Genomic DNA, 24,954 nt, shown 5'->3' with positions numbered 1-24,954 from the left:
TTTCGGCTCCTGCAATTGCCTGGCCAAAATAGCCTTACGATGGGTGTGTGGAGGAATCTGTGAGCTGCCCGTGTGTTCCCCTCCCGCACGGCGCCTGTCGCTGCTGCCATGCGAGCATCCCATCCATCTGGAAAAAGGTCACGCTCACTAACCTAATCACAGTCTTTTATTATTAAATACACGGCTCTGCTAACGAGCAGCCCCCGGGAAGGGAGGGAGGTGGCTGCTCCTGGGGTGGGACACGCAGTGACAGGGCCAGGGACCCCAGCAGTGCCTTTGGGGACGGGGTCCCTCCTGGGGAGTTTGTCCATGTGTGACGCCAGGAAGAGAAATTTTTCAATGGTGGAAAGGGAGGCAGGTCCTGGTGCTCCTCGCCAAGGGGAGAGGAGGTTGGAGCTCACCATTTCCCTGAAAATGGGGAGAAATGGGGTCCTCCAGCCACATTTGATGGTGGCCCAGCGATCCCCACCCCGGGGGAGGCACCAGCCAGGCCGGGGGATTTGGGCTGTCACCTCTTCCCCAAATGCCCCAGGTTTGGGATGCAGAGGCTGCTCCTTGGGATGTGGCTCTCCTGGGGACCAGTCCCTTCATTTTTCTTAAGCTGTTGCCCAACTTGTTGCCTCTCCCTGCTGGGCACACGTCCCTCGCTGCCGGCTGGGTGCTGAGCCCCTTGCTCGCTGGTCTTGCCTCTCGGGAGGATACCGTAATCAAGGCAATTCGCAATCTTCTGATGAAGCCACAGTCTCCTGCTGGCGAGCATTTTCCCATCACTTGGACAACATGTGCCGTCCTTGATTTTTCAATAGCTCTGCTAAAAGCCCAAGCAGATGCTGCTGGGGTGGCTTTGCCCCTGCTCACAGGCACTGTCACCTCCCGGCCCCTGCAAGAGTTAACGGGGCAGGTTTTGCTGTGATTAAATGGGCTGGACTGGGCTGGGCTGGGCTCTTCCCCAGGACTGGCAAAAGTTGAGAAATAATTAATTTTTAATTTTTTTTTTTTTTTAAGGAAAAGCTATGTTTTCCCTCTTGAAGATAAATAAAGTAGAAAATGCGATACCTGCCACTGCCAGCTCAGTACGGCTGCTGGATGTGCTCCTCTCTGGGTAGCAGCTAAATTAAAAAAAGGAAAGGGATGTATGGGAGCCCTGCGTGTTTGGTGCTGTGGCTGCTTTGCTGGGTGGCAAAGTGCTGAGCTGGTGAGGTTCCCACCTCAGTGCCTGTCCCTGACCCTGCTTTTGGGGCTATCGGGTGGGGTCTGGGGCTGATGCTGGACCCCAGCCTCGGCTATGGACTGGGTTTATCTGAGGCTCCTTACGCTCCCTGGGTGCCTCTGGAATTGAATCCAGCTCCAAACGCAGCCTGACACACGTCACCAGGAGGAAAGTTAATCGGCGTCTAATCAGTCTGAAACGTGTCACTCGGCGCAGCCCGGGCTGGCGGTGGCAGCGGGGGGGGGCACAGCCCAGGGGGCATATTTGGTGTTCAGATTTGGAGGGTGCTGGCAGGATGTTCCTGCTCCTGGCCATGGTGGGAGGGGATGGAGAGGGGACAGGGGGGATCTGAGCAGGACACGTGGCTTTCGGGGGGGTCATTGCATCGCCTCCACCCCAACACCGTGATGCCAGGGGCTTCTCCCTCGGGAGTTGCTGTCCCTGTCCCTGCTTCCCCAGGCCACCCTTCAGGGCTCTCCCTTGCTGCCCGTCCTCCCACTTCTGGCTCCCCGGGGGGGTTATTTGGGGAAAGCATCTGGGCCCACAGGCTGCTCCCGGCATGGGGAGAACCCAGCCCAGGACTCGCCACGGCACACGCTGGGGGCTCAGGGGCTGCCGGCTTTATCCTGGGGCTTCTCCCCCCTGCCGCTGCCTTTTGGAGTCCCCAGGCATCCCTGTGGACATTCATGGTCAGGCACTTCCTCATCCTTTTTTTTTTTTTTTCCCCCTCTTTTAATTCATTTCTTCATTTTTCTTCCTCCTCCGTAAAGGCCCTCTCCTCCTGTCCCCTGGCCTGTCCCTCGCCGTGATTTGTGGAAATTGCTCTAAAGTAGCTGCCGCGTAAAAGCCTTGCTGGCTCCAGGAATTTATGGCAGGCTGCGCCTCTGCACGGCACATCCCATTTAGGCCATATTTATTTATTCCTTTAGGTTCCTTGCCTTTTTTTCTCCTCCCTTTTAATAATTTCCTGGGCGAAATGCAGAGCTCAGCACCACGGCCTGGTGTGGCGCTGGGATGGTTCCCTTTTGCTTACTGCTGCTGGCCCCGAAATACAGGCTGTGTGCTGGGCTGGGGCTGAGTCCCACTAACATTTGTTATTTTATTGCTTCTGCCAATGAAGCCAGGCTGGACCTTTTGGAGGGGAAGAAGTCTCAAGGACCTAAAAGAAAGGAGAATCTAGCACTGCCCACCAGGCATAAGCACAACCCTGTATTAGACACTAGAGAATCCACTTGGAGCCAGCGCTGCTGCTCACAGGAAGGCTTGATTCACTCTTTCTGGCCAGCACCCACTCAGTTCCTACCCCGGGCTGGTTTTGGGAAGACTGGACCAGTTTAACCTCCCAGGCTGAGCGTTGTGGCCCTTGATACCATGGGGCTTCCCAGCCCTGTTGCCCCATCAGCGCCGTGGGCAGAGCTGGGGGCTGGGAGCATCCCCCTGTCCCTCCCTTCCCTGCGGCCGCAGCTGGGGCGTCTCACTGCCGCGCACCGAGGGAAGGTAATTTTACATTTGTAACAATTATTCATTTAATTGAGTTCCAATTAACTGGGACTGGAGATGGAGGCTCTCGGCGCGTTGGAGGGAAGGGAGAGCTTGTTGTCTTTTATGTGACCGAAAACAATTTTCAAGGCTCCGGCTGCTGGGAAACATTTCGGAGGTTTCCACAAGGGGCCCGCCTGTATTTTCTAATTTTGGCTTGTGTTTTATTACTGGCTGTTTTTTTCCCTGGCTGCGTGGAAGCGTGGAGCAGAGCGGGGCTTGTGTTGGGGCTGACTGAGCTTGGGTGGAGGTGGAGGCCTCCATTTCCCCTTTTTGTTGGTTTTTAGGGTGTTTGGAGGTGCTGACCTCACTTGGGTGGGAGTGGAACGCGGCGGGGATCGGTGCTGCAGGGTGGGGAGGAGAGGGATGGGTGGGGAGACGGTGTGTGAGCCCAGCCCTCCCCTGGGAGCGGGGGCCGCCTCTAGCTGGAGCATCCAGCTGTTGGGACATCCAGATGTGGGACATCCCTGGCATTTGGGGCCATTACTGCTCGTGTTTCCCCTTTGCACTTGGCCCTGATGGCTGTGGGGGCAAAACCTGCACCACCAGACTTTGGGGCTCTGAAGCTTCAGCCGAGGATCTGCGGGATGCTCGGGGGAGTGGGGTGGCTTTATGCTGGCTTGAAATGAAACAGCAATTGGGACATCTGTGCTGGTGTCCTGGTGGGGAACAGCCGGGCTGCGCTTCCTCCTCGGGGGCTGCGAGATTTTGCCGTGGTCCCCTGGCTCTTGGCTTTCTTGGGTGGACCCATCACCCCATTGTCTCTTCTGGGTGCTGACCCATGTGGGGAAACTGAGGCAGTGGCATGTCCTGCCCTCGCCTTCCTGATTCAGGGGTGGGATCGTCACCTTGTCACCCTGATATAGGGCAGGATCCGGGGAGAATGGGAGCACTAGTGGTCCTGGCATCACTAGTGGTCCTGGCAGCCCCGTGGGAAGGACATTGCTGCGTGGCCGGGAGGAGAAGCATCCCCTGCCTGCATTTGCAGAGAGCCAGAGGCGATAGCTGTGCCCTGGGCTGCTGCAGTTGGCAGGGTCCTGGGGCCCGTGTCTGGGGTCTTTGGCCACTGATGAAATCCTGCTGACTTTTCATCCTGTGGCCAGGAATCCCGGCAACCGGCAAGTGCCGAAACCCCTCCACAGGAGTCCCGAGCCAGGCGTGAAGCCAGCGTGAAGCCCTCTGCTATGGACAGTAACACAGCTCCCTGTCCCCCCCCACCATCCCTCCCCGCAGCCCTTCCCATGTATTTATTGCGGGTTTTTATCATCGTGACAGCCCAAGTCATTGCTTTATGGATGACTTCCCTAGCTTGCTCCGAGGTGGGACCACCACAGGAGCCCAGCCACGATGCGCTGGCATGGGCCATAGCCACGGTGTGTGGCGGTGGCGTGGCAGGAGACCGGGCAGCCGGGGCTGGTGTCTCACATCACCGCTATTTCGGCATCTCCCTCAGGGCTGCGTTTGGCCCATTGATGCACCAAGCCCCCAGCGCTGCTTGTTAACACCATGAGAGGTTTTAACCCTCCTGGCATGACCTCAAACCTCCCCTCCCTCCTCTTCTTCTCCAGCGCTTTTTCCTATATGCTCTTCCCCGGCTAAGTGGGGCTATACGTGCTGGGAGCCCCCGACCGCATCCCACGGGATAAGCTGGGATAAAGATCCCCCCTGGAGCGTGGCTAAAGTGATCCCTATGGCAGACAGCTGGGGCTAAGCCGCAGCTCAGCGCTGGCTATCAGTGCTAGATAAGGGGAAGAGGAGGAGGAGGAGGAGGGTCTTCAGCCTTGGGACGGTGGATGGGAGCAGGGATGGGGCTGGTGAGGCTGCAGTGGGTGCAGGATGGAGGGGCTGAGCCACGCTCCTCCCGTGCCCCGTTTGCTGGGGATTCGGGGCAAGAAGGGAAGGTGAAGGAGCCAGTGTCCCCTGCCAGCCATACCTACGTCCAGTCTGCCCATCGGCCTCTTTTCCCATGTGTCCGTCAGTCTGTCTGACCCCAGCATCCCCAAGCAGGGGGGACAGAGCAGGAGGGTGGCCAGTGGTGACCGAAACCCCATGGTGGGGTCCTCACTGAGCAGGGGAAAGGCAGGGGCTTTCCGTGCTGCTTTTTGTAGCTGCAAGACCCCTCGGCATGGGGGGGGTCTTCTTGATTTTAAGGCATGGCCGGAGGGTGCTGCTGCTGTCCCCGCATGCCCTCGTCGGCGGGGGGAATGGCTCAGCCCATCTGGCTGTGGCTGGCGTGGGGCACATCTGGCTGGGCAGATGTGGGGGCTCGGTGAGGGGGTCGCTGGCAGTTGTGCGTTTCCATCTCCCTCTCTTCCCCCCTCTCCCCGCCGTGGGTCGCAGGTCACCCCGGCTCCCTGCAGGCTGCCATGGAGTGGGAAGGAGGGGACACGTGGGACTCCCATCCCGTCCTGCTGTGGGGCTGGGGTGGCTCCTCAGCCCGGGGGGGGTGGTGTCCAGGCAGCCCCTCAGTCGGAGCCTGGCCAGGCACGGAGATCTGCTGTGAGGGTGGAAGGACCATATGGTCCCCTCTGCACCATCCTAATAAACCCAGGAATGCAGGTCAGGCGCTGCAAATCCCGTTAACCCCAGTGGGCCACAGAGCAGAGCCGATGGCCAGGGCTTAACTCTTCTGTCCCCCAAACCCGGCCGGAGGTGGGGGCCCAAGAGCCGCCTTCCCTCCCAGGGGCTGCTAGAAACCAGGGCAGGGCCTGGGACAGTGGTGTGGGGTTCAGAGTCTCCTGAGCTGTTTTGCTTGTCTGTCCATCCTTCCATCCAGCCTTTCTCCCTCCGTCCATCTTCCTTCCATCTCCTGAGCTGTTGTGCTGTCCTTCCTTCCTTCCCTCCTTCCTTCCCTCCTTCCTTCCCTCCTTCCTTCCCTCCTTCCTTCCCTCCTTCCTTCCCTCCTTCCTTCCCTCCTTCCTTCCCTCCTTCCTTCCCTCCTTCCTTCCCTCCTTCCTTCCCTCCTTCCATTGCCTCTTCTCCCTCTTCCTAGAGCTATTCTCTTGCTGTCCAGCCATTTCTGATCTGCCTATCCCCTTCCTTCCATCCATCCATCTGTCCATACACCCTCCATTCTCTCTGCTGGTTCATCTGCCCTTATTCACCCTTTCTTCTTTGCATAGCCAGCAGCCATGCATCCACACATCCATGCATCTCCTTCCTCCCTTCTCCTTCCCTCCCCACGCTCTCCCTCCACGGTGCGGAGGCTCGGGCTGGGCTGGGCTGTGATCCACCCTCCTGGCACCCGCCTGGGGCTGGATTCGGCTGGGTTAGACCCTCTCCCCGGCAGGATTAGTTTACGGCCAAGGAACAGAGGCGCCGGTCCCGTCCCCCTCCTGGCGACAGATTATAGCATCATTTAAATGCATTTTGTCTGTGGAAGGAAATAGCTTCTCTGGGTGCCGGCAATCTGCCTGCACCGAACTAATCGTGACCGTCGCATTAATCTCCATCCCAGCTCGTCCCCGCTCCCTTCCCCCACCTGGCATGGCCGGGGTGCAGGTCTGTGCCTGGGCTCGGTGCCGGGGCCACCCCGGGTGTCCCCACCACAGCAGGGCTTGGCACCGCATGCCTTATCCGGGTCGTGCGGGGTCCCCAGCGCACATCTGAGAGCCCTGCCCGGCTGCGGAGAGGAGAGGGGCTTTCCTTGCCCCCTCCCCCGGCACACAACCCTTATCTGCCATCAGAGAATCCCCATGGCAAGAAGGAAGGAGCCGGTTGCTGGGGGCTCAGGCTGGGGGTCTCTGCCACCAGCCGGGGCTGGCTGCCAAATTGCAGACAAAAAACCGGCTGCTTTTGCCCTCCCAGTGCAGCGGGTGGCAGCGGGTGCCCCTTGCCGGCAGGTGACTGGGCGCGGGCTGGGTGCTCACCAGGGCGGCACGGAGGGGTCTCCTGTCCCCCCACCCAAGCAACAGGCGGTGGCACCAGGCATTTTGCACCATCTCAAGGGTGGGTTTTGCTCAGGGCCGTGTTGGGTGTTGAGTCAGGTGTTTTTTGAGTGGGTTTTCTTCGTGAAATGACCTGATCCTTCCCCAAACCCCAGAGATTTTTAAGAGGTAAAAACTGATGCTATTGCAACGAGTCAGTTACACATAGACTCTTTCCCTGGCTGCCGGTGCCTCCTTCGGTCCTGCCGGTACCTCACCCAAGCGGGCAGGCTCATGTCGCTCCAGCTGGTAGATCCTTTTCTGCAAATCATCTCATGCCTTGGAAAAAATCCCCTTTTCTAATTGCTGGGGATGGCAGGAGCAGCTGTGGCTGTGTCAGCCGGGATGCAGGGAGGACGCAAACCTTCACGTTTCACGGCAGAAAGCGACCTCCGTGAGCCAGAGGAGCAGAAAGCCCCTCGCTGGTGGTTATTTCTGAGCAGAGTGGCACCCATGGGTGCTTTCTGGGGCTCAGCACCTCTCCTGCAGCTCCTGGCTCTCTGGCTGGGAGGTGGGAAAATGGAGCAGGAGAGCGGGACGGGCTCAGCAGCCGGCGGCGAGCAGGGTTAGTTTGGCAGGTGCCGGAGCTATGGCCATGGCTGTGCTGGCATGGTGGCCTTGCTGGTGACGCTGGCAGCGTGTCCCCGGCATCCGCCCGGCCCTGGGGAATTCACTGCCTGGCTCTGGGACAAGTTTCATCCCAGGATGCTGCCCACTCCTGTATCAAGTGCTAATCCCTTTATGAGCCCTCTAAGCTGCTTAACTCCCCCGTGCCCCGCAGCAGAGAGTTCCCTGGGTGGGCTCTGGGGTCCCACTTCCCCTTCAGCCCTGGGGAGTCCAACCAAGGCCGTGCTCCCAGCTGGAGAAAAAGCCCCGGGGTCCCGGCACGCTCCCTGCCAGGGAGGGGGCCGAGCCGTTCCCGGGAGCCGAGCCGTCACATCCGCGCCTTTCGCTGTCGCTTGACACAGGTAATTTGGGCTCTCCTGCTCGGGAGCCGCTTGGGAGCGGTTGCAATCAGCAGCGGGAACAGGGGGTGCGGGGGGCTGGTGGAGAGCCGAGGGGGGTGCGGGGGGGCCCAGGCCTCCTGGGAATTGCTGGCAGCCGCTGGCGGATGCAAAGACCTTGAGATGTCTTCCAGGCTCCCGCAGCTGCCGGCACAGCGCGTGCCGTTGGCCCGGCTCCGCACCAACCGCCTTTTGCAGCATCTGCTTTAGCAGAAAGATTTTCATGGGTTTTCTTTCTGCTTGCTGGCCGCGGCAACAGGGTAGCCAGCTCCCTCCGAAGGGCTCGGGCAGCTCCAGCCCCCGGGAGTGCGTGGCTGGCAGGCACTGTACGCTGCCTGCGCAGGGGCTGCCTGCTCTGCCTGTATGGTGTTTATTCTTTTTTTTTTTAAGGCAAAATGGTCAAAATGTGAAGGACAAAAGGGATTTCCTAAGGGCCGTCAGACCTGGACGCTGCTGTGGTTTGCACAAGGTGGCACCAACATCATCTTTGTCACTTTTCCACTGGGCTGTGTCTGTGCCTGGAAAAATTGAGGCTGGGCCAGCTTTGGTGCACAGGGACAGCACCCCGTGGGTGGCACCCCTGGGTGGGTGACGGGTGACAGACTGGCTGTGACACCACCCTCACAGGCAGCTGGCGGGGACGGAGTGGGTCTGGGGTGAAGGAGCTGACTTAGCCACCTTCCCTGTGTGATCTGGGAGTTAAAAGTAGGAGGAAAGCCTTGATCATAGATACTTGATGGAATCTGCCAGCCAAAAATTAGCCTGGACCTGCCTAATTTTTGGTAACGAGCCTCTGGAGAAACTCAGCATCCTTTTCTCCATGCGTTTGGAAGCAGGGATGTAGCCAGTTATGCCCCGTTTCTACCAGTGGGTCCGTGCTGTTTCGGCCGGTGCCCTGGCGTGGGTGCCAGGGTGGGTGACCTGACCAGTGCTTTGGGCTCCCCGGGGGCAATACCGAGGTTGGATGTGGCTTCAACACACCCTGGCCCAGCCTTGGGCAGCCCCTGAGCATCCCTCCTCACCGTACGCCCTGTCCCGTGCCGAGGGCAGGTTTGGTGAGGCTGGAGCCGCCCGCCGGGAAGCACAGTGATGCCTGAGGTCCCTGGGGAGGTCTTTCACAATTTTTTTTGAAGGAGGGAAACCCAGCCAGGCTCTTGCTGCCCTTGCGAGGGGTCCGGGGACTGAAGCACCCTCTCCTCCTTGCCATGGGGCTGGACCGCTCCTGCCTGGATCTGCTCTCCCTGCTCCAGGGCTTGGGATATGCTCCGGGGGGGATGCCGTGCACTAACCCACACTCTCCATCCCCTTCGCAGCCCACGCCAAGGGGCCAGCCCCCAGCCCCGAGCCCGCCGAGCCCCCCGGTGCTGTCACGTTGCCCGTGAGCTACCGCCTGTCCAACACCCGCTTAGCCTTCTTCCTCAAGGAGGTGGGAGCTGGCCCGGCGGGCAACGGCAGTGCCCCGCTGCAACGCGCCGAGCCCTTCGTTGTCTTCCAGACCAAGGAGCTGCCCGTCCTCAACGTCACCCTGGGGCCCTTCAGCACGGGGCTGGTGCTGCCCAAGGAGCAGCTGCAGCCCTCCAGCACCCTGGAGGTCCCCAACCGCCTCACCGTCAACTGGAAGGTGCGCGCCTTCATCATCCAGCCCCGGCTGGTGGCCAACCAGCCCGTGGTCCAAGTGCTCTTCTACGTAGCCGGCCGGGATTGGGATGACTTCGACGTCACCGACCGGCTGCCTTGCGTGCGGCTCCATGCTTTCCGCGACGCCCGTGAGATCAAGAGCTCGTGTCGCCTGCGCGGCAGCCTGGCCACGTGCCTGGTGCAGGCAGAGCTGCCCCACGCCTGGTTTGGCCCCCCGGCCGTGCCGCTGGGCAGGCGGAAGAGCCCCGAGAGCCTGGAGGTGCCGGGCGAGAGCCAGCAAGCTGAGCTATACTACACCCTGCATGCCCCTGACGGGGCCGGCCAGTGCCTTGGGGAGACGGTCCCCCGCCGTGGGGCTGGGGGGGCCAGGACCGAGGGTCCCACGCAGCATCCGCTGCTGCGCATCGGCAGCGTCAGCCTCCTGCAGCACCCCCCTGGCCAGCCCATGCAGGAGCATCGGCTGGACGGCAACATCTTCATCCGCCTGCCTGACAAGCCCCTCAAGCCGGGCGAGGTGCTGAGCATCCTCCTCTACCTGATGTCCAACTCCACGGTGGAACACTTCACGCTCAGGTGAGGTCCTGGGGCTGCCCCCACTCCGGCAGCAGCCGCCTTTCGAAGGGGTGGTTGTTTCGGCTGTGCTGTGCGAAGGCAGCCGTGGGCAGGAGGGAGAGGATGGGGAGGGCGTACTGCATTTATGGGACCTGCCGGGGGCTGGACCGGGTCTGGCAGGTCTTTGGGAACGTGAGGGAGGCCAGAGGAGCAGCTGGCACGTGGTTTTGAAACGTTTTGGGGCCTTGCAGTGGGAGCTTCTTGGAGGGAAGGGAAGGACTGTCCATCCAGGGTTTCCACCTCTGCCTCACCGCTATGAACTGCTGCCTTCGCCCTCCCAGTGCTCCCAGTTGCACTGGGATTAGGGCCCCATCAGCAGATGTAGGTTTGTTCACAGCCACATCGGGAACAAAGTGTGGTATGGCCATAGGGCTGCTCCGGAGCGAGCGGGGGCTCCCCGTGTCCCCCCCATCCCACTCCTGTACCTACCTCCTAGTGCTGAGCACCCCACTACGGGGAGGCGTGTGGGGGGGACCCCCCTTGCTGCATGTCCCTAAGGATGGGGCGACAAGCCCTGGGCACATCTCTTGAAAGGGCATTTACAAGTGTCCCCGTGGCCACCGGGCCAGCAGTGGCACGGGGAACAGGGCTCTCCAGGCTCTCCTGTCCTTCGCCCCGGGGACGCCCAGCCCCACACGGGCGTTACTGTCCTGGGGCGCAGCACTGGGGCTGGGGGACCAAACTCCTGCTGGAGGGGTGATGGGGGGGACAAATCCTATGAAAAAAGAGGGGCTGGGGTGGGCTCAGCCCCACGGCTGTTGCTGCCAGCCTGGATGATGTTTCTGACAGCCAGGAGGGATCGGGGGCAAAAAATCCCCCTGCGCCTACGGCAGGGTGCCTGGGGGGGTCCAGGGGTGCCGGGGGTGAGGGTCCAGCCCTGACCGTCGCTCTCTGCAGGGTGAAGGCCAAGAAAGGCATCAACCTGCTCAGCACCAAGTCGAGGAGTGGGCAGTGGCTGGTGAGCTCGGAGCTGCTGACGGGCGGCAAGCACTCCACTGCCACCGTTGACGTGGCCAGGGCGGATGGTGCCGGGCCCAGGTAAGGGACCCCCCCTCTGCCCCCCTCTCCCAGCTATGGGGGGGGGCGTGGGGAAATTGCTGGGGTTTGGCCCGAAGCGGTTCTCCCTTTGTCCCCACCCTGGGTGTCTGGTCGGCTGCAGTGCCACGTGGGTGCTGGCAGGGGAAACTGAGGCACGGCAGTGCACGGCCCAGACTGTGAGATGTGGAGGCACTGAAGGGGGATGGGCAATTTTGGGGTCAAACCCTCAGCCCAGCTGAGGTCAGGGTAGGTCCTGCATCGACATGGGAAGGGGCTTAATTTTGGTTTTTAACCTCGGCCGGCACCATGCAGCTGGCTAGAGGGCAGGTGAAGGTGGGTTTCGTGGCCTGAGGTGGGCAGGTTCGCGGTCAGGCAGGCTGCTGTGTGAGGTGGTGCGTTCAGGTGGGATCTGCTCCGGGTCAACACAGGCGACCAAGCTGGGGCTCAAGCAATGCGCTCGTAAGTCATCGGTCCCGTTTAGCACCTGCATCCCTGCCGCCGAGCTGGGATCGCCTGCCCGTGTCGGATGCTGGTGGGCACATGCGGTGGATTTTGGAGCTGAATTGTGAAGCCATGGAGGTTCCCCCGGTTTGGGGTGGAAGTATTTTAATTTTTTAAGAAGTTTTAATGCCATGAGAGGCAGCAGCTCTTTGCTGATTATCCTGGTGTCTCCTCCGGGAAGGAAGAGGAGCAGTCCCCGGGCAAGGTCCTGTCTGGACCCCAAGGTGATGGATCAGTGTCGGATGGGGAGCACGAACCAAGGCAGCAGCTGAGATGGGCAGAACCAGTTCTGCTCGACACAAGGACGATGCCCCTTCCTGGGGCTCCGGGAAAGGCTCGGGTCGGTTGAGGAGAGTCCAGGGGATAGAAATGAGAACGATCTGAAGGAGCAAGGACACCCAAGGCCAAGTTGAAAACCCAGGGGCTGCTCAGCCTGGAGAGGGGGAGATGTGGCACTGGCCTGCAAGCGCATGGAGGCTGCAGGTGCGAGGGGCAGCTTTGTCCCTTGCGTCCACGTGGGCAGGACGTGGTGAGCAAGGGCAGGGGATGGGCACGGGCTCAAGTTCACTAGCAGGAAAGACATCGAAGGGCTGGAACGCAATTGTTCCCTGGCTATGGCATCTCAGTCGCCATGCCTTTGGGGACAGGGAGACAAATGTCTCCAGGAGCTGGGTTAAAGCGAGTTGATGCACTTGAGCCATTCCTGCTCTCTGTGGTGGAAATCTCCCCACATCTCTGCCCCCCACCCCAAAACTAAGTGAAGCTGGGGGTGAGCTCTGGCAGAAGGGAGATCCTCAGCTCTGACTGCTTTGAATGTGACCTCCAAAGCTATCTGCAGAAAACCCCTCCAAAGGGCTTACCCAGAGGATGGATTTTACTTTACCCCAAACCATTGCTTCCAGATACAAAATGAAACTGCAGCATCCAAGCCTGCAGCCCCGTGGCTGACATCGGAGTGTCCCCGGGGCCATGAGCCCCCCAGTCCTCTGTAGGGCCACCCCAGCACCCCTGCACGCGGCTGCCAGACCTGCCAGCAGCGGGATCCTCGCCTCTCCCCCTTCCCCCTCTCCCCGTCTGCCACTGCTGCTTCAAATCAGCCTGGAAAGGTTAGAGACGGAGGATGAATTTAAAGTGATTACAATCACCTTTTAGACAAACAACTCCATCAAATATTAACGGAATGGGAAGTATGAATGACTCAAAGCCGTGTTGCCCTCCAGGCTGTGCAACCGGAGGATTTTGCTTCGCCGGGGCTCTGGGGGCTTTTGGCAGCGCCGGCTGCGCGGGGAGGGGGCGAGGGCCCTGAGCTTTGGGGTGATAATGGCCAATTTTGTATGTTTTGCACCTCAGCAGCTGCATCCTAAGTAATTCCCCCATCTGGGCAGCCCGGCTGTTGTCTCTGCCGTGACTGAGAGCAGACGATGCTCGGGGAGGGCAGAAGATAGTGGCTGGCCCCTGGCAGGGCTCCTGGGACACCTAGGAGCACCCCATGGCGAGGAGTCCCAGTGCCAAACCTCCTCTGGCATGAAGCCGCAGCTCTGGTTTGCCTTTGAACCTGGCTCTTCCCGGCTGTATTTAATACGTCTGTGTTGGAAGAGGCAGTAAGCAGCCAAATCGCCTTCTTCAGACTGGGTGGGCTTTGGTGATTGCCCTTGCACCCCCGTAGGTGCCTTGGGGCACAAGTCCCAGCAGGACCCCACCAGCCCTTGCGTGGCAGCTCCACTGCAAAGCCCATCGTGCCTGCCGTGGGAGCAGGGCTTGCCGTGGCCTGGAGCAGCCCCGGCTTCTTGCTCTCCCCTTTCTCTGCTCCCTTTCACTCATTAGATATTTATTAGAGAGAAACCCGACTGTATCCTGCATCCCCAGATCGACGGAACCTTCTTGATGGCTGCTACATGGCATGATGAGAGCAGGGCCGGTCCCGGCTTCCCCTTCCGCAGGGATTTCACCTTTCCTTGCCCCTCTCCCTCCTCCTGCTCTGGGGGGGCTTTTGCCAGCTCTGTGGTTCGTGGGGGCTCTGGGGTGTCCCCTGGGGATGCTTCATTTTGGGGGAGCGTTGGAGAAATTTGAGTTGGGGGGGGGGGTTGAACCCTGAGTCCCCCCAGGGGATTTGCGGGTTGGACACAGAGATGGGAGGGCAGGATCACATCTGGGGAGGTTTGCTCATAGGGTGCGGTGTAAGAGTGATTTACGCTGCTGCTGTCTGACCGTGTCCAAGCTGTGATGCAGAGGACAAGGGACACCAGCTGCTGAATCCCCTTGTCCCCTTAGACTGGCACTATGTGCCAGGTTTGGCAGCGCTCAGCCTCTCCGTCCTGTCCAGCCTCAGGGACAGCCCAGGGTTTGCTCCCTGTCCGTTAGCTCTGGGTCCTGCTGTCCTCAGCAGCGGCATTAAATGAGTGGGGTTTTGATGAGCTGATGGTCTTGGGGTCATTATCCCCTGCTGGTCCTGTCTAGCTCCCCACCCCCTGCCCCTCCACCCCACGCATCCCCATGGCTGCCCGTGCAGGCTGAAGGACAGCCCTGCCCCGAGTCCCAGCCCAGTGTTGTCCCATCTGCTGTCTGTGGTTCAACCGCTTTCTTCCATGCCTCAGTTTCCCCTTGTGATCCCCTTGGAAGGTGCTGTAAAATCAACGGCTTGAGCTGGGCTCTTGTACAGGGGCTTATTTGCTGTCCCCAAGCGTGCTGCCCTCCTGCGTGTGGGACACTTGGGGTTTGACCTGCGGGAGACGAGCGTGCAGGCAGGAGCAGCCCGGGGCAGTAAATCCAGCCACACTGCTGGGAAGATGGAGCCGGGGAGCGAAGACAGAGCCAGGGAGATGAGGGCAGTGCCTGCAGCCACCCGCCGTCCCCCAGGGCCATGGCCATACACTCACCCTGTGATAATAAATCACCCAGCAGCCTTGGGAGAGCGCCCAGTTGAGCCACCGAGGTTTTCCTCCCGCTGGGGAGAGGCAGTGAAATACATTTCTTTCTCCCACTGGGAAGATTCCCACGGGAATCTGCAGGTTCCCATTGGAGCAGGCCCTGGTGGAGGGGGGCATCAGGACTGCTGTGTTTGGGAACAAGCATCGTGGTGGCACCCACAGCATGGTCCCTGTGGCAGGCATGGGGACCCCGAGAAGGGACCTGCTGGGGATGCTCTGCATCACTGGAGGGGACCGTCCGATGCTGATCCTGGGGTGTCTGTGGGACTCAGGGCACCCAGCTCACTGCGTCCCCCTCCTGTCCCCCTGCCCAGGGATGGGGACTCCTCCTCCGAGATCATGCAGCTGGATTTCGAGATGGAGAACTTCACCAGCCAGTCGGTGACACGCCGCATCATGTGGCACATCGATTACCGGGGCCGCAACCCCCCGCCCGACCTGGAGAAGGTGGTGACGGAGCTGACAGTCATCCAGAGGGACATCCGGGCCATCGTGCCCCTGGCCATGGTGAGCAGGTTTGGAGTCGTGTCCCTGCCCTCTGCTTAGCTTATCTGGTTTGATGTTGGGGATGGGTTGGGTCCCCCTGAGGGATCTCCCACCAGCCCATCTGCCCCGTAGCACCTATATATCCATACATCCCACCCACCCACCCACCCATGGGTGCTTCTCTGCCCCAGGGCTGGAGCAGGAGAGGGGCCAGCTGGGATCAGGGACAGGCTGTCCTCTAACATGACGGTCCCCTTTGTGCCCTGTCCCCAGGACACAGAAATCATCAACACGGCCATCCTGACGGGGCGGACGGTGGCCATTCCTGTGAAGGTCATTGCCATTGAGCTGAGCGGTGTCATCGTGGATGTCTCTGCTATGGTTGAGTGCAAGTCCAACAACGAGGACATCATCAAGGTGGGTGCAGGGAGGGGGCTCTCATGGCCCTAGTGAGGGGCCAAGCTTCCCCCAGGGGTGCTGACCCCGATAGCGGCGCGGGCTGGAGCTGGACGAGCTGGGGCTGGCGGCTGAGCCGATGTGCCGCACAAGCCCACCCCATCCCATCCCAAGCGTCATCCCCTTGGTGGCTTCAGTCCACGTGTACCTCTCCCTGAGATGTGTCGGGAGAAGGACAAGACACTTTGTCACTGTCCCCAGAGAGGCTGCAGGATGCTCTGGTGCTGCGCGGGCTGGCACCAGGCAGCAGCAATAACTATGTGTTATCACGGCACTTAGTGCTGATAAGGTGAAATATTGTCACCTCGCAGTGTAAGCCGCACGTTTCCATCTGCGGCTTCACTCCTGCCTCCGGGTGACATTTATCTCCCATTTGGATGGGACTCTGGGCTGAGCTCGGGCTGGGGGCTCCCCAGTGAGGCATGGGGGGACAAGCTGGGCAGTTGGGGATGATGGAGGGAAAAGGGGGGCTGAGGGAGAGAAGCAAGATGGGCTGCACGGCAGAGATGCTGATAAGGCCAATGCAAAAGGCTCGCTGTGGCAGCAGCAGCGATTGCCCATGCATCTACCCCAGCCGCTGAAGCAGCAGTCGGTCCCCAAATCCACCTATGATTTTTCCATCACCAGACCCATTCATCCATATACATTTTTCTGTCGCTGTACGTATCCATCTACCCACCTGCCCGTATTATTCTATCACCATTTCCATCCATCCATCCACCCCTAGACATCATTACCTTCTCCCAAACACCACCTGCCCCCTTCCCTGCACGCACCCAGCCAGCCCACCCTCTCCATGTCCCCACTGCATCGGGAAGAGGCAGGGAGCCACGCTGGGGCTCTGGGCTCTCCCGGGTCCCCCAGGCCGGCTGGCATGGCCCCTTCTCTGCCGGCTGCTCTCCCAGCCGAGCCAGGGGTGACGGGCAGAGCCCCGGCCCCCCTGCCCTGCGCCCCAGCCGCCTTGGGACTTGCTTTCCCTGGCAGTCTGTGGGTGCGTGGGCGGGTGACGGCTGCTGTCACAAACTGTTTACCCAAGTTCTTGACTAAAACTCCGATCTGTGCGATTTACAGTGCCGGGGCTAATTTATGGAGACTGGTCCTCCACAGCGTGATAAAACACTGGAGCAATAATACACTTCGGGATGGACTCCAAGACACTTAAACTGTTTAATGTGCTGCCTTTCTACTCGTTCTACTATTTACACGCTGTCCCCAGACCTGGGGGGACCAGACAGATGCACACAAGCCGGGATGAATAATGCATGGAGCAGCCCTCCAGCCCCGGCTCGCATCCCCCTCGCCGCTCGGAGCCCCGTGCAATTTCTCGCTGAGTTATTTTGTGTTTGTGCCAGAGCTTCGTTTCCGAGGGAGCTCTTGGTTACCTGCTGAGATTGGGGAGTATGATTACAATGTCAGGGCTATAAACCTGTTACATAAATCAAAGCTTACATAGTGGGATGCGCTGTTACTGTAAATAATGTAACGTGAAGGAGGGCTGGGGAGCTGCTTCTCCCCATGCTGCCTGTGGCTCGGTGGTGGTTGCTCTCGTGTGTAATGTGGAGGGAATATGTCCTGGACCTGGTGGAGACACGGCTGTGAAGGTGCCAGGGCCACCTGTGAAAGATGGTAGGAGAGCACAGGTGGGAGTTGTCACCCTCATCCCCTTCGGCGGTGACACAGGGCGACTGTGTCCTTCCAGTTGCAGGGAATGATGAAGGAAGAAACAGGAAGATCCAGCAGATCAATACCTGGCTCTGAGCCTGGTGTCACCAGCAGAGCTTCTGGTGTTTCGAGTTTCTGGTGTTTCTGGTGGTTTCTGAGTTTTCGATTCTCGGAGAAGTAAGGAAGGGGGGTCAGCAGAACTGCTACCTTGGACTTCCGAAGGGCAGACTTTGGCCTGTTTAGGAGACTGGTTGACAGAGTGCCTTGGGAGGCAGTCCTGAAGGGCAAAGGAGTTCAGGAAGGCTGGACATTCTTCAAGAAGGAAATCTTAAAGGCTCAGGAGCAGGCCATCCCCATGTGCCGAAAGATGAGCCGGCAGGGAAGACCGGCCTGGCTGAACAGAGAGCTTTCGCTGGAACTCAGGAAAAAAAGGAGAGTTTATGACCTTTGGAAGAAGGGGCAGGCAACTCAGGAGGACTGCAAGGATGTCGTGAGGTTATGCAGGGAGAAAATTAGAAGAGCCAAAGCCCAACTAGAACTTAATCTGGCTACTGCCATAAAAGACAATAAAAAATGTTTCTATAAATACATTAGCAACAAAAGGAGGGCTAAGGAGAATCTCCATCCTTTATTGGATGCAGGGGGAAACACAGTGACAAAGGATGAGGAAAAGGCTGAGGTACTTAATGCCGCCTTTGCCTCAGTCTTTAACAGTAAGACCGGTTGTTCTTGGGGTACCCAGCCCCCTGAGCTGGAAGACAGGGACGGGGAGCAGAATGAAGCCCCCATAATCCAAGGGGAAATGGTTAGTGACCTGCTACACCACTTAGACACACACAAGTCTATGGGACCGGGTGGGATCCACCCCAGAGTACTGAAGGAACTGGCAGAAGTGCTCACCAAGCCCCTTTCCATCATTTACCAGCAGTCCTGGCTAACCGGGGAGGTCCCAGTTGACTGGAGATTAGCAAATGTGACACCCATCTACAAGAACGGCTGGAAGGAGGACCTGGGGAACTACAGGCCTGTCAGCCTGACGTCGGTGCCGGGGAAGCTGATGGAGCAGATCATCCTGAGTGCCATGTGGCACGTACAGGACAACCAGGTGATCAGGCCCAGTCAGCATGGGTTTAGGAAAGGCAGGTCCTGCTTGACCAACCTGATCTCCTTCTACGACAAGGTGACCCGCTTAGTGGATGAGGGGAAGGCTGTGGATGTTGTCTATCTAGAGTTCAGTAAAGCCTTTGGCATTGTTTCCCACAGCATTCTCCTGGAGAAACTGGCTGCTCATGGCTTGGACAGGTGTACTCTTCGCTGGGTAAAGAACTGGCTGGATGACCAGGCCCAAAGAGTGGTGGTGAATGGGGTTTACTCCAGTTGGCGGCCGGTCACAAGTGGTGTCCCCCAGGGCTCTGTGCTGGGGCCAGTCCTGTTTAATATCTTTATCAATGATCCGGACGAAGGGATCGAGTGCACCCTCGGTAAGGTTGCAGATGACACCAAGTTGTGCGGGAGTGTTGATCTGCTGGAGGGTAGGAAGGCTCTACAGAGGGACCTGGACAGTCTGGATCGATAGGCTGAGGTTAACTGTATGAGGTTCACCAAGGCTCAGTGCAAGGTCCTGCACTTGGGCCACAGCAACCCCATGCAATGCTACAGGCTTGGGGAAGAGTGGCTGGAAAGCTGCCCAGCAGAGAAGGACCTGGGAGTGTTGGTCAACAGCTGCCTGAATATGAGCCAGCAGTGTGCCCAAGGGGCCAAGAAAGCCAATGGCTTCCTGGCTTGTATCAGAAATAGTGTGGCCAGCAGGAGTAGGGAAGTGATCGTCCCCCTGTACTCAGCACTGGTGAGGCCGCACCTCGAATGCTGTGTTCAGTGTTGAGCCCCTCACTCCAAGAGAGACATTGAGGTGCTGGAGCGTGTCCAGAGAAGGGCAACGAAGCCGGTGAAGGGTCTGGAGCACAAGGCTGATGGGGAGCGGCTGAGGGAACTGGGGTTGTTGTGGGTGTCGGTCTCTTCTCCCAGGTCACAAGTGATAGGACAAGAGGAAATGGCCTCAAGTTGCGCCAGGGGAGGTTTAGATTGGATCTTAGGAAAGATTTGTTCACCGAAAGGGTTGTCAAGCATTGGGACAGGCTGCCCAGGGAAGTGGTTGAGTCACCATCCCTGGAGGTATTTAAAAGACGTGTAGATGTGGTGCTTAGGGACATGGTGTAGTGGTGGACTTGGCAGTGCTAGGTTTACGGTTGGACTTGATGATCTTTAAGGTCTTTCACAACCTAAACAATTCTATGATTCTATGAATGCCTGTGCTCAGCCCAGAGAGAAGGACCTCATCACCCAAGGTAGCGTACAAATAATCCCCCTTCCCTGCCTTGTGGCCTTGGGGACTGCATACGTGTTGAGGGACACGTAGGGAGTGGAAGGGCCACCTCTGCCACCAGCAACGATCAATGGGAGATGCTCAAGCTCACCTGCTATGTGAACCTTTCTTAGGAACCCACCATGCACATCTGCTTGAGGACCCAGCAGGAGCAAGTCAGCTCAGTGGGGCTGAACCTCAGGGACCCTGGTCACCCACAGCCACCGCTGGGACTCCTGGGTGGCCAACATGGGGTCCCACCAGCCACTGTGGCTCTTCCCACTCCCGAGGGCCTTGGAGAAGACGTGTCCCCAAGATCCCATGCTTGAGGCCGTGCCAAGGGGGGAGCTCCTGGCTGCAGAATTGGAGCTGGCGGTGCCTTGGCTCGGAGCCCAGGCAGACCTCAGCCTCTTGCTTCCCGACACCTTGCTGCAAATCCAGGAAGTTTCTCCGAACAAGCGTGCACTTCATTTAAAAGCTAATCTGCAGTCACTCCATCATCAGGAGAGGCGTCATGTGCTGGGATTTTTTGTCATCTTAGTTTCAACCCCTCCAATTGCAAAGCAAGTGGTCTCCAGAAGAAGATGCTGGGGGAATTTATTAGCTAAGGTAATGCAAGCAGCAGCCCATCATATTTATTGTGATAAATGGCACAATATCCAGAGCACTCCTTTGCTGGAGGATTCACCCAGGAGCTTGTCTTTATTCAGATGCTGCCCTGCCAGAGATGACATTGTCTTTTCAGACGTGCTGAGCTGGTATCTTTGATAGGAAGACAAGGAACAAACCCTCCTGCATCGCACTCCCCTCCCATGCCCGGGGAACAGGGACTTCCTAAGGAGCCCAGGTCCTGGGCTCTGCCTCCTCTGCCGGCCCCAAGGACCATGGGTGCCTCACGGTGGGCTCCTGCAGCTGAAACATAGAGCTCTTGTAGAAGCCAGGTCCTGCTCATGGGCTCGGAAATACAAAGTTCCTGCAGCCGAATGACCACAGATGCCCAAAGATGAGGTGGGGAGATAAACAGTGATGCTATCACCTCTGCTGTCAGCTACCGTGCAGGATGGACTCAACCCCTTATCAGCCATCAGAGAATCCATGTGGGATAGCAGCTTCTTGGAAATAAGCCTCTCTGTGCTGTTGAGATGCTCAGTGCATCTGGGAGAACGACTGTGCTGCTGGCTGAGCAAACGGATTTTATTTTTCCCCAGCAGCAAACACAAACAACTTGGATGCAATTCCTGATGGGGGGCGGGGTGGAAAGGGGTCAGGGTTGGGCCATGGAGCCACTGCAGATGAGAGGCTGGAGCCTCCCCAGCCTGGTTGTCTCCTGCCACCCTTGCTGGGAAGGAGAAGATGCTGTTGACTCTGACAGCCAAAGCCGAAACACGGGCGATGCTGCAGTGGCATCCTCTCAGCTCCTTAATTGGCTTGGATCGGTCAGTAATAAGTGGCCCCCGCAGGATGTATTTATTTTATAGCAAATTTAACTAATGGCATTTGCATAAATGGGAATTAGAAAGAGAGAGAAGATGAACGTGAGCATTCAGATGGACTCTGGGAAGCTCTTCCCGGGGTTAGCAGAAGGGGCAGGGACGAGGCACCGGTGGATACCTGCACAGGGGCGTGTGGCTGGTCCATGCTCACTGCCTGTGCCCTCTGGGCATGGCTGGAGGAGATTTTGGAGCAAATGTCCGGGATGAGCAGTTTGCAACCTCTGTGAAGCACCCGTGCATGCTTCTAGCTCAAGTGCGGTAACGGGGTAGAGTTTGGTGTGGGGGCCAAAGAAGCTGAAGCACCAAATGAAGGTGCCTGCAAGGGCTGGCAGAGGAGCTGGGTCGGGGGAAATACACGTTACAGACGTGGTGTGTGGGGGTCCATGCCTCTGAGCGGGGACCTAGGGGAGCAGAGAGCATCCCCGCTCCTGGGGCCACCTTTAACCTGGTACGTGCCGGGTGAAATTCTGCTCCTCCGACAATTCCCGTCCTCCGGGCAGCCTCCTGCCAGGATCCCTGGTGTGTCTGCAGGAGCGTTGCAACCCCCCGTTCTCCCTTCTCCCCCAGGTCTCCAGCAGCTGTGACTACGTCTTCGTCAGCGGGAAGGAGTCGCGGGGCTCCATGAGTGCCCGGGTCACCTTCACCTACGAGCACCTCTCTGCCCCGCTGGAGATGACGGTGTGGGTGCCCAAACTGCCACTGCACATCGAGCTCTCGGACACCCGGCTGAGCCAAGTGAAGGGCTGGAGGGTGCCCATCCTGCCGGACAGGAGGTGTGTGCTTCGGGGCTGCTGTGCCTGGGGTCTGTCCAGCATGGAGAAAGCAAGATGAAGGTGGTGGTGAGGGTCTAATTGCCTTGTTCAGCTACTTAATGAGGAGGTTTTAAAAATGGTGGAGCCAGAGTCATCTCAGGGGTCCCCAGTGAAAAAGTGAGAGATCATGGACACAGGTTGCACGTTTGTATGGAAGGAGGAAAATTTCACAATGAGGGTGGTCAAATGCTGGAACTGGTGGGGAACATCTATCCTTGGCAATGGTCAAAGCTCCAGTTAGCCCTGCTTTGAGCTCTAGAGACCTCCAGGTGTCCATCCCAACCTGAGATATCTTGTCCTCTTGGCTGATTAGGGGGCAGCGATGCTGGTGACTCCCCTTGCCAAGTGCTGCTAAAGCCCTCAGAGACCTCACGGGCAACAGGCATCTTTTTGTCCAGGAGCCACCAGTTTTCTCCCATGCTTGGGGAGACCCTGTGCTTCTCCCTGCCTGGCCACCCTTCTCCTTTCCTGGGGGGGCTGAAGAGCCACGGTAGGGGGGAGCTTGGTGGAGCTGCCCACCCACTGCCCCATCCCGCAGGTCAGTGCGGGACAGCGAGCATGAGGAGGACGAAGAGGAGCGGAAGCAGAGCCGGGGCTGTGCCCTGCAGTACCAACATGCCACGCTGCAGGTCTTCACCCAGTTCCACACCACGGCGGCCGAGGGCACGGGGCAGGTGGTCACCATGCTGGGGCCCGACTGGCTGGTGGAGGTCACCGACCTGGTCAGCGACTTCATGCGCGTGGACGACCCGCGGGTGGCCCACATGGTGGACAGCTTCACGCTGGCCGGGAGGGAGCCGGGCACCACGCTCTTCAAGGTACCCCCCTGGCCGCCTTTCCCCCCCTCTGCCGGTTTGGCTGAGGGTGGCAGGCAGTGACGGGCACCCTTGTCCCCTGCAGGTCGTGTCCCCGCTCATGGAGGCGGTGCTGGGCGAGACGCTGGTGACAGTGGCAGAGGAGAAGGTCAGCATCACGGACCTGAAGGCCCAGGTGGTCTCCAGCCTCTCGCTGTCCCTCCACCCCAGCCCCGGCAATAGCCACACCATCATTGCCCGGACGTCTGTGCAGCAGACCCTCAGCTTCTTCAAGCAGGTGAGGTCGGGGGGGGGGGCCCGGTGGGGAGCTTGGGGTGGGGTGAGGGCTCCATCTACAACCCCCCCCTCCCAAATCCTGCCCACAGTCATCCCAGGCCCTGACAGCACCCGCTGTCCTCCAGACACCCTGGTGACCCCCAAAGCACCCCAGAAACCTTCACACAGACCTATGAACCAACCCTGCCCAGCCTGAGGACAGGACGCAACCATGGGGACAAAGGGGGCTGGAAGAAATACAGTTCCCTGTACAGTTCCCAGCTCAGCTCTGGTAGCCACATCTGGCACCTCTGGGGCTGGGATTTGGGGTGAGCCTGGGCAAGCATGGGGAAAATCGAGGGAAGAACAGGCAAAAGGGAAAAACTAGGTGATGGTTGGAAGGAACAAGATGGATGATGGAGGAATAAAGGGTGAATTGGATGGAGAGAAGGATGCAAAGGAGGAGGGATGGACAAACGGGTGCAGGTGGGACTGGCATCGTGCTGGGCAACCGGTGCCTGTGTTGGTCCCGCAGGAAGCGCTCCTGAGCCTGTGGATTTCCTACAGCGATGGCACCACGGCCCCCCTCTCCCTCTATGACCCCAAGGACTACAACCTGGTGGTGAGCAGCCTGGACGAGAAGGTGGTCTCGGTGACCCAGGACCGGGCGTTCCCCTTGGTGGTGGCGGAGAGCGAGGGCGCGGGGGAGCTGCTGCGGGCCGAGCTGGTCATCTGCGAGAGCTGCCAGAAGACCAAGCGCAAGAGTGTGCTCTTCACAGCCTTGGCCAGCGTGCGGGTCCACTTTGGGTCCGAGGAGGACCCGACCTATGACTACGACCACGTGTCCAGCAAGCCGGGGCTGGCGGAGACAGGGGCAAGCACCACCCTGCGGGCAGAGGTGGAGAGGAAAGCAGAGCCGAGCGAGGACAGTAGGATGTCCAGTGCGTCTCACCCCACTGAGGACTTCCCCACTATCCCCACTGGCTTTGTCCAGGTGACCAGGGGGCTGACGGACCTGGAGATAGGCATGTATGCCCTCCTGGGTGTCTTCTGTCTGGCCATCTTGGTCTTCCTCATCAACTGCATTGTCTTTGTGCTGAAATATCGGCACAAACGCATCCCACCTGAAGGCCAGACCAACATGGACCATTCCCACCACTGGGTCTTCTTGGGCAACGGGCAGCCCTTGCGGGCTCACAATGACCTCTCCCCCCAGCCCGAGAGCCCCGGGAACCCCTTGGAAAATGTCCAGACCTGCTGCCATGGGGACCACCACAGCAGCGGGAGCTCGCAGACCAGCGTGCAGAGCCAGGTCCATGGTCGTGGGGACGGTTCCTCGGGGGGCTCCACGCGGGACCAGAGCGAGGACCCGCTCAACTCGCCCACCTCCAAACGGAAGCGGGTGAAGTTCACCACCTTCGCCACGCTGCCCTCTGACGAGCTGGCCTACAACTCCATCCCCATTGCTGATGAGGAGGACTTGGAGTGGGTCTGCCAGGACATGGGGCTGCAAGACCCCGAAGAGCTTCACAACTACATCCGCAGAATCAAAGAGATCGCTTAACGCAGGGGCAGAGGGGACAGGGCGGGAGGGAGGGGGCTGCCACGCCATGCCACGCCGTGCCACGTCACGCCATGCCACACCACGCCGGCTGCTTCCCCGGGGCTGGAGACCCAAATTTGGCTCTCTCTTGCGCGTTCCCTCTTCTGCACATCTTGCATCCTCCTCACCCCCTTGAAAGGCAGCCCAGGGGGCCTTTTTCTTTTCTTGCCCTTTAGCATCTGGTTTTCCCAGGGGAGGCATCAGCACACGCACAGCCCCCACCCTGCCGGCCTGGGGCGAGGGGGCAGCGAGGGAGGTGAGCTGGGGGGCAGGAGATGGATGGGGTCAAAACCTGGGGGTGTGTGTCCGACAGCGAAGGGGGCAGGATGATGCTGTGGGTCCTGCTGTGCAGAGGGTGGAAGAAGGGAGAGAGATGTTCTGGACCCCCAGGAGCCCAGCGGGGAGGTGGTGGGTGGGGGCTTCCTGAAGACAACCCCTGCTGCCTTCACTGCACTTAGTTGCACAATTTTGGAGGTGAGTGCTGGTTCAGGGATTCGCTGCCCCACGGCTGTTGGGGTGTTGGGGGGCTCCCCCAGCTGGAGCCCACTGCCCCACACTGCGGGTGATGCTGGGTGAGGCAGGAGAAGAGGGCGGCTGCTGGGGGGCTGGAGCCCC

At 59.3% G+C, this 24,954-nt stretch overlaps 1 protein-coding gene across 1 annotated transcript in view; it reads left to right on the top strand.

Annotated features, from left to right (window-relative positions):
- TMEM132E (transmembrane protein 132E) overlaps nucleotides 1-24,300 on the top strand; it is a 28,391-nt gene extending 4,091 nt beyond the window's left edge. Inside the window, exons 2-9 of the mRNA XM_072882139.1 lie at nucleotides 8,993-9,890; nucleotides 10,827-10,967; nucleotides 14,710-14,902; nucleotides 15,155-15,298; nucleotides 21,422-21,627; nucleotides 22,205-22,484; nucleotides 22,567-22,758; nucleotides 23,272-24,300. Of these exons, the coding sequence (XP_072738240.1) occupies nucleotides 8,993-9,890; nucleotides 10,827-10,967; nucleotides 14,710-14,902; nucleotides 15,155-15,298; nucleotides 21,422-21,627; nucleotides 22,205-22,484; nucleotides 22,567-22,758; nucleotides 23,272-24,300 (3,083 nt within the window). The remainder of the gene's footprint in view (nucleotides 1-8,992; nucleotides 9,891-10,826; nucleotides 10,968-14,709; nucleotides 14,903-15,154; nucleotides 15,299-21,421; nucleotides 21,628-22,204; nucleotides 22,485-22,566; nucleotides 22,759-23,271) is intronic.
- The last annotated feature ends 654 nt before the right edge of the window (nucleotides 24,301-24,954 follow it).

This window comes from Ciconia boyciana, chromosome 17, assembly GCF_034638445.1.
Source record: "Ciconia boyciana chromosome 17, ASM3463844v1, whole genome shotgun sequence".
Taxonomy (NCBI): domain Eukaryota; kingdom Metazoa; phylum Chordata; class Aves; order Ciconiiformes; family Ciconiidae; genus Ciconia; species Ciconia boyciana.
This window is presented reverse-complemented; position numbering and strand designations above follow the sequence as displayed.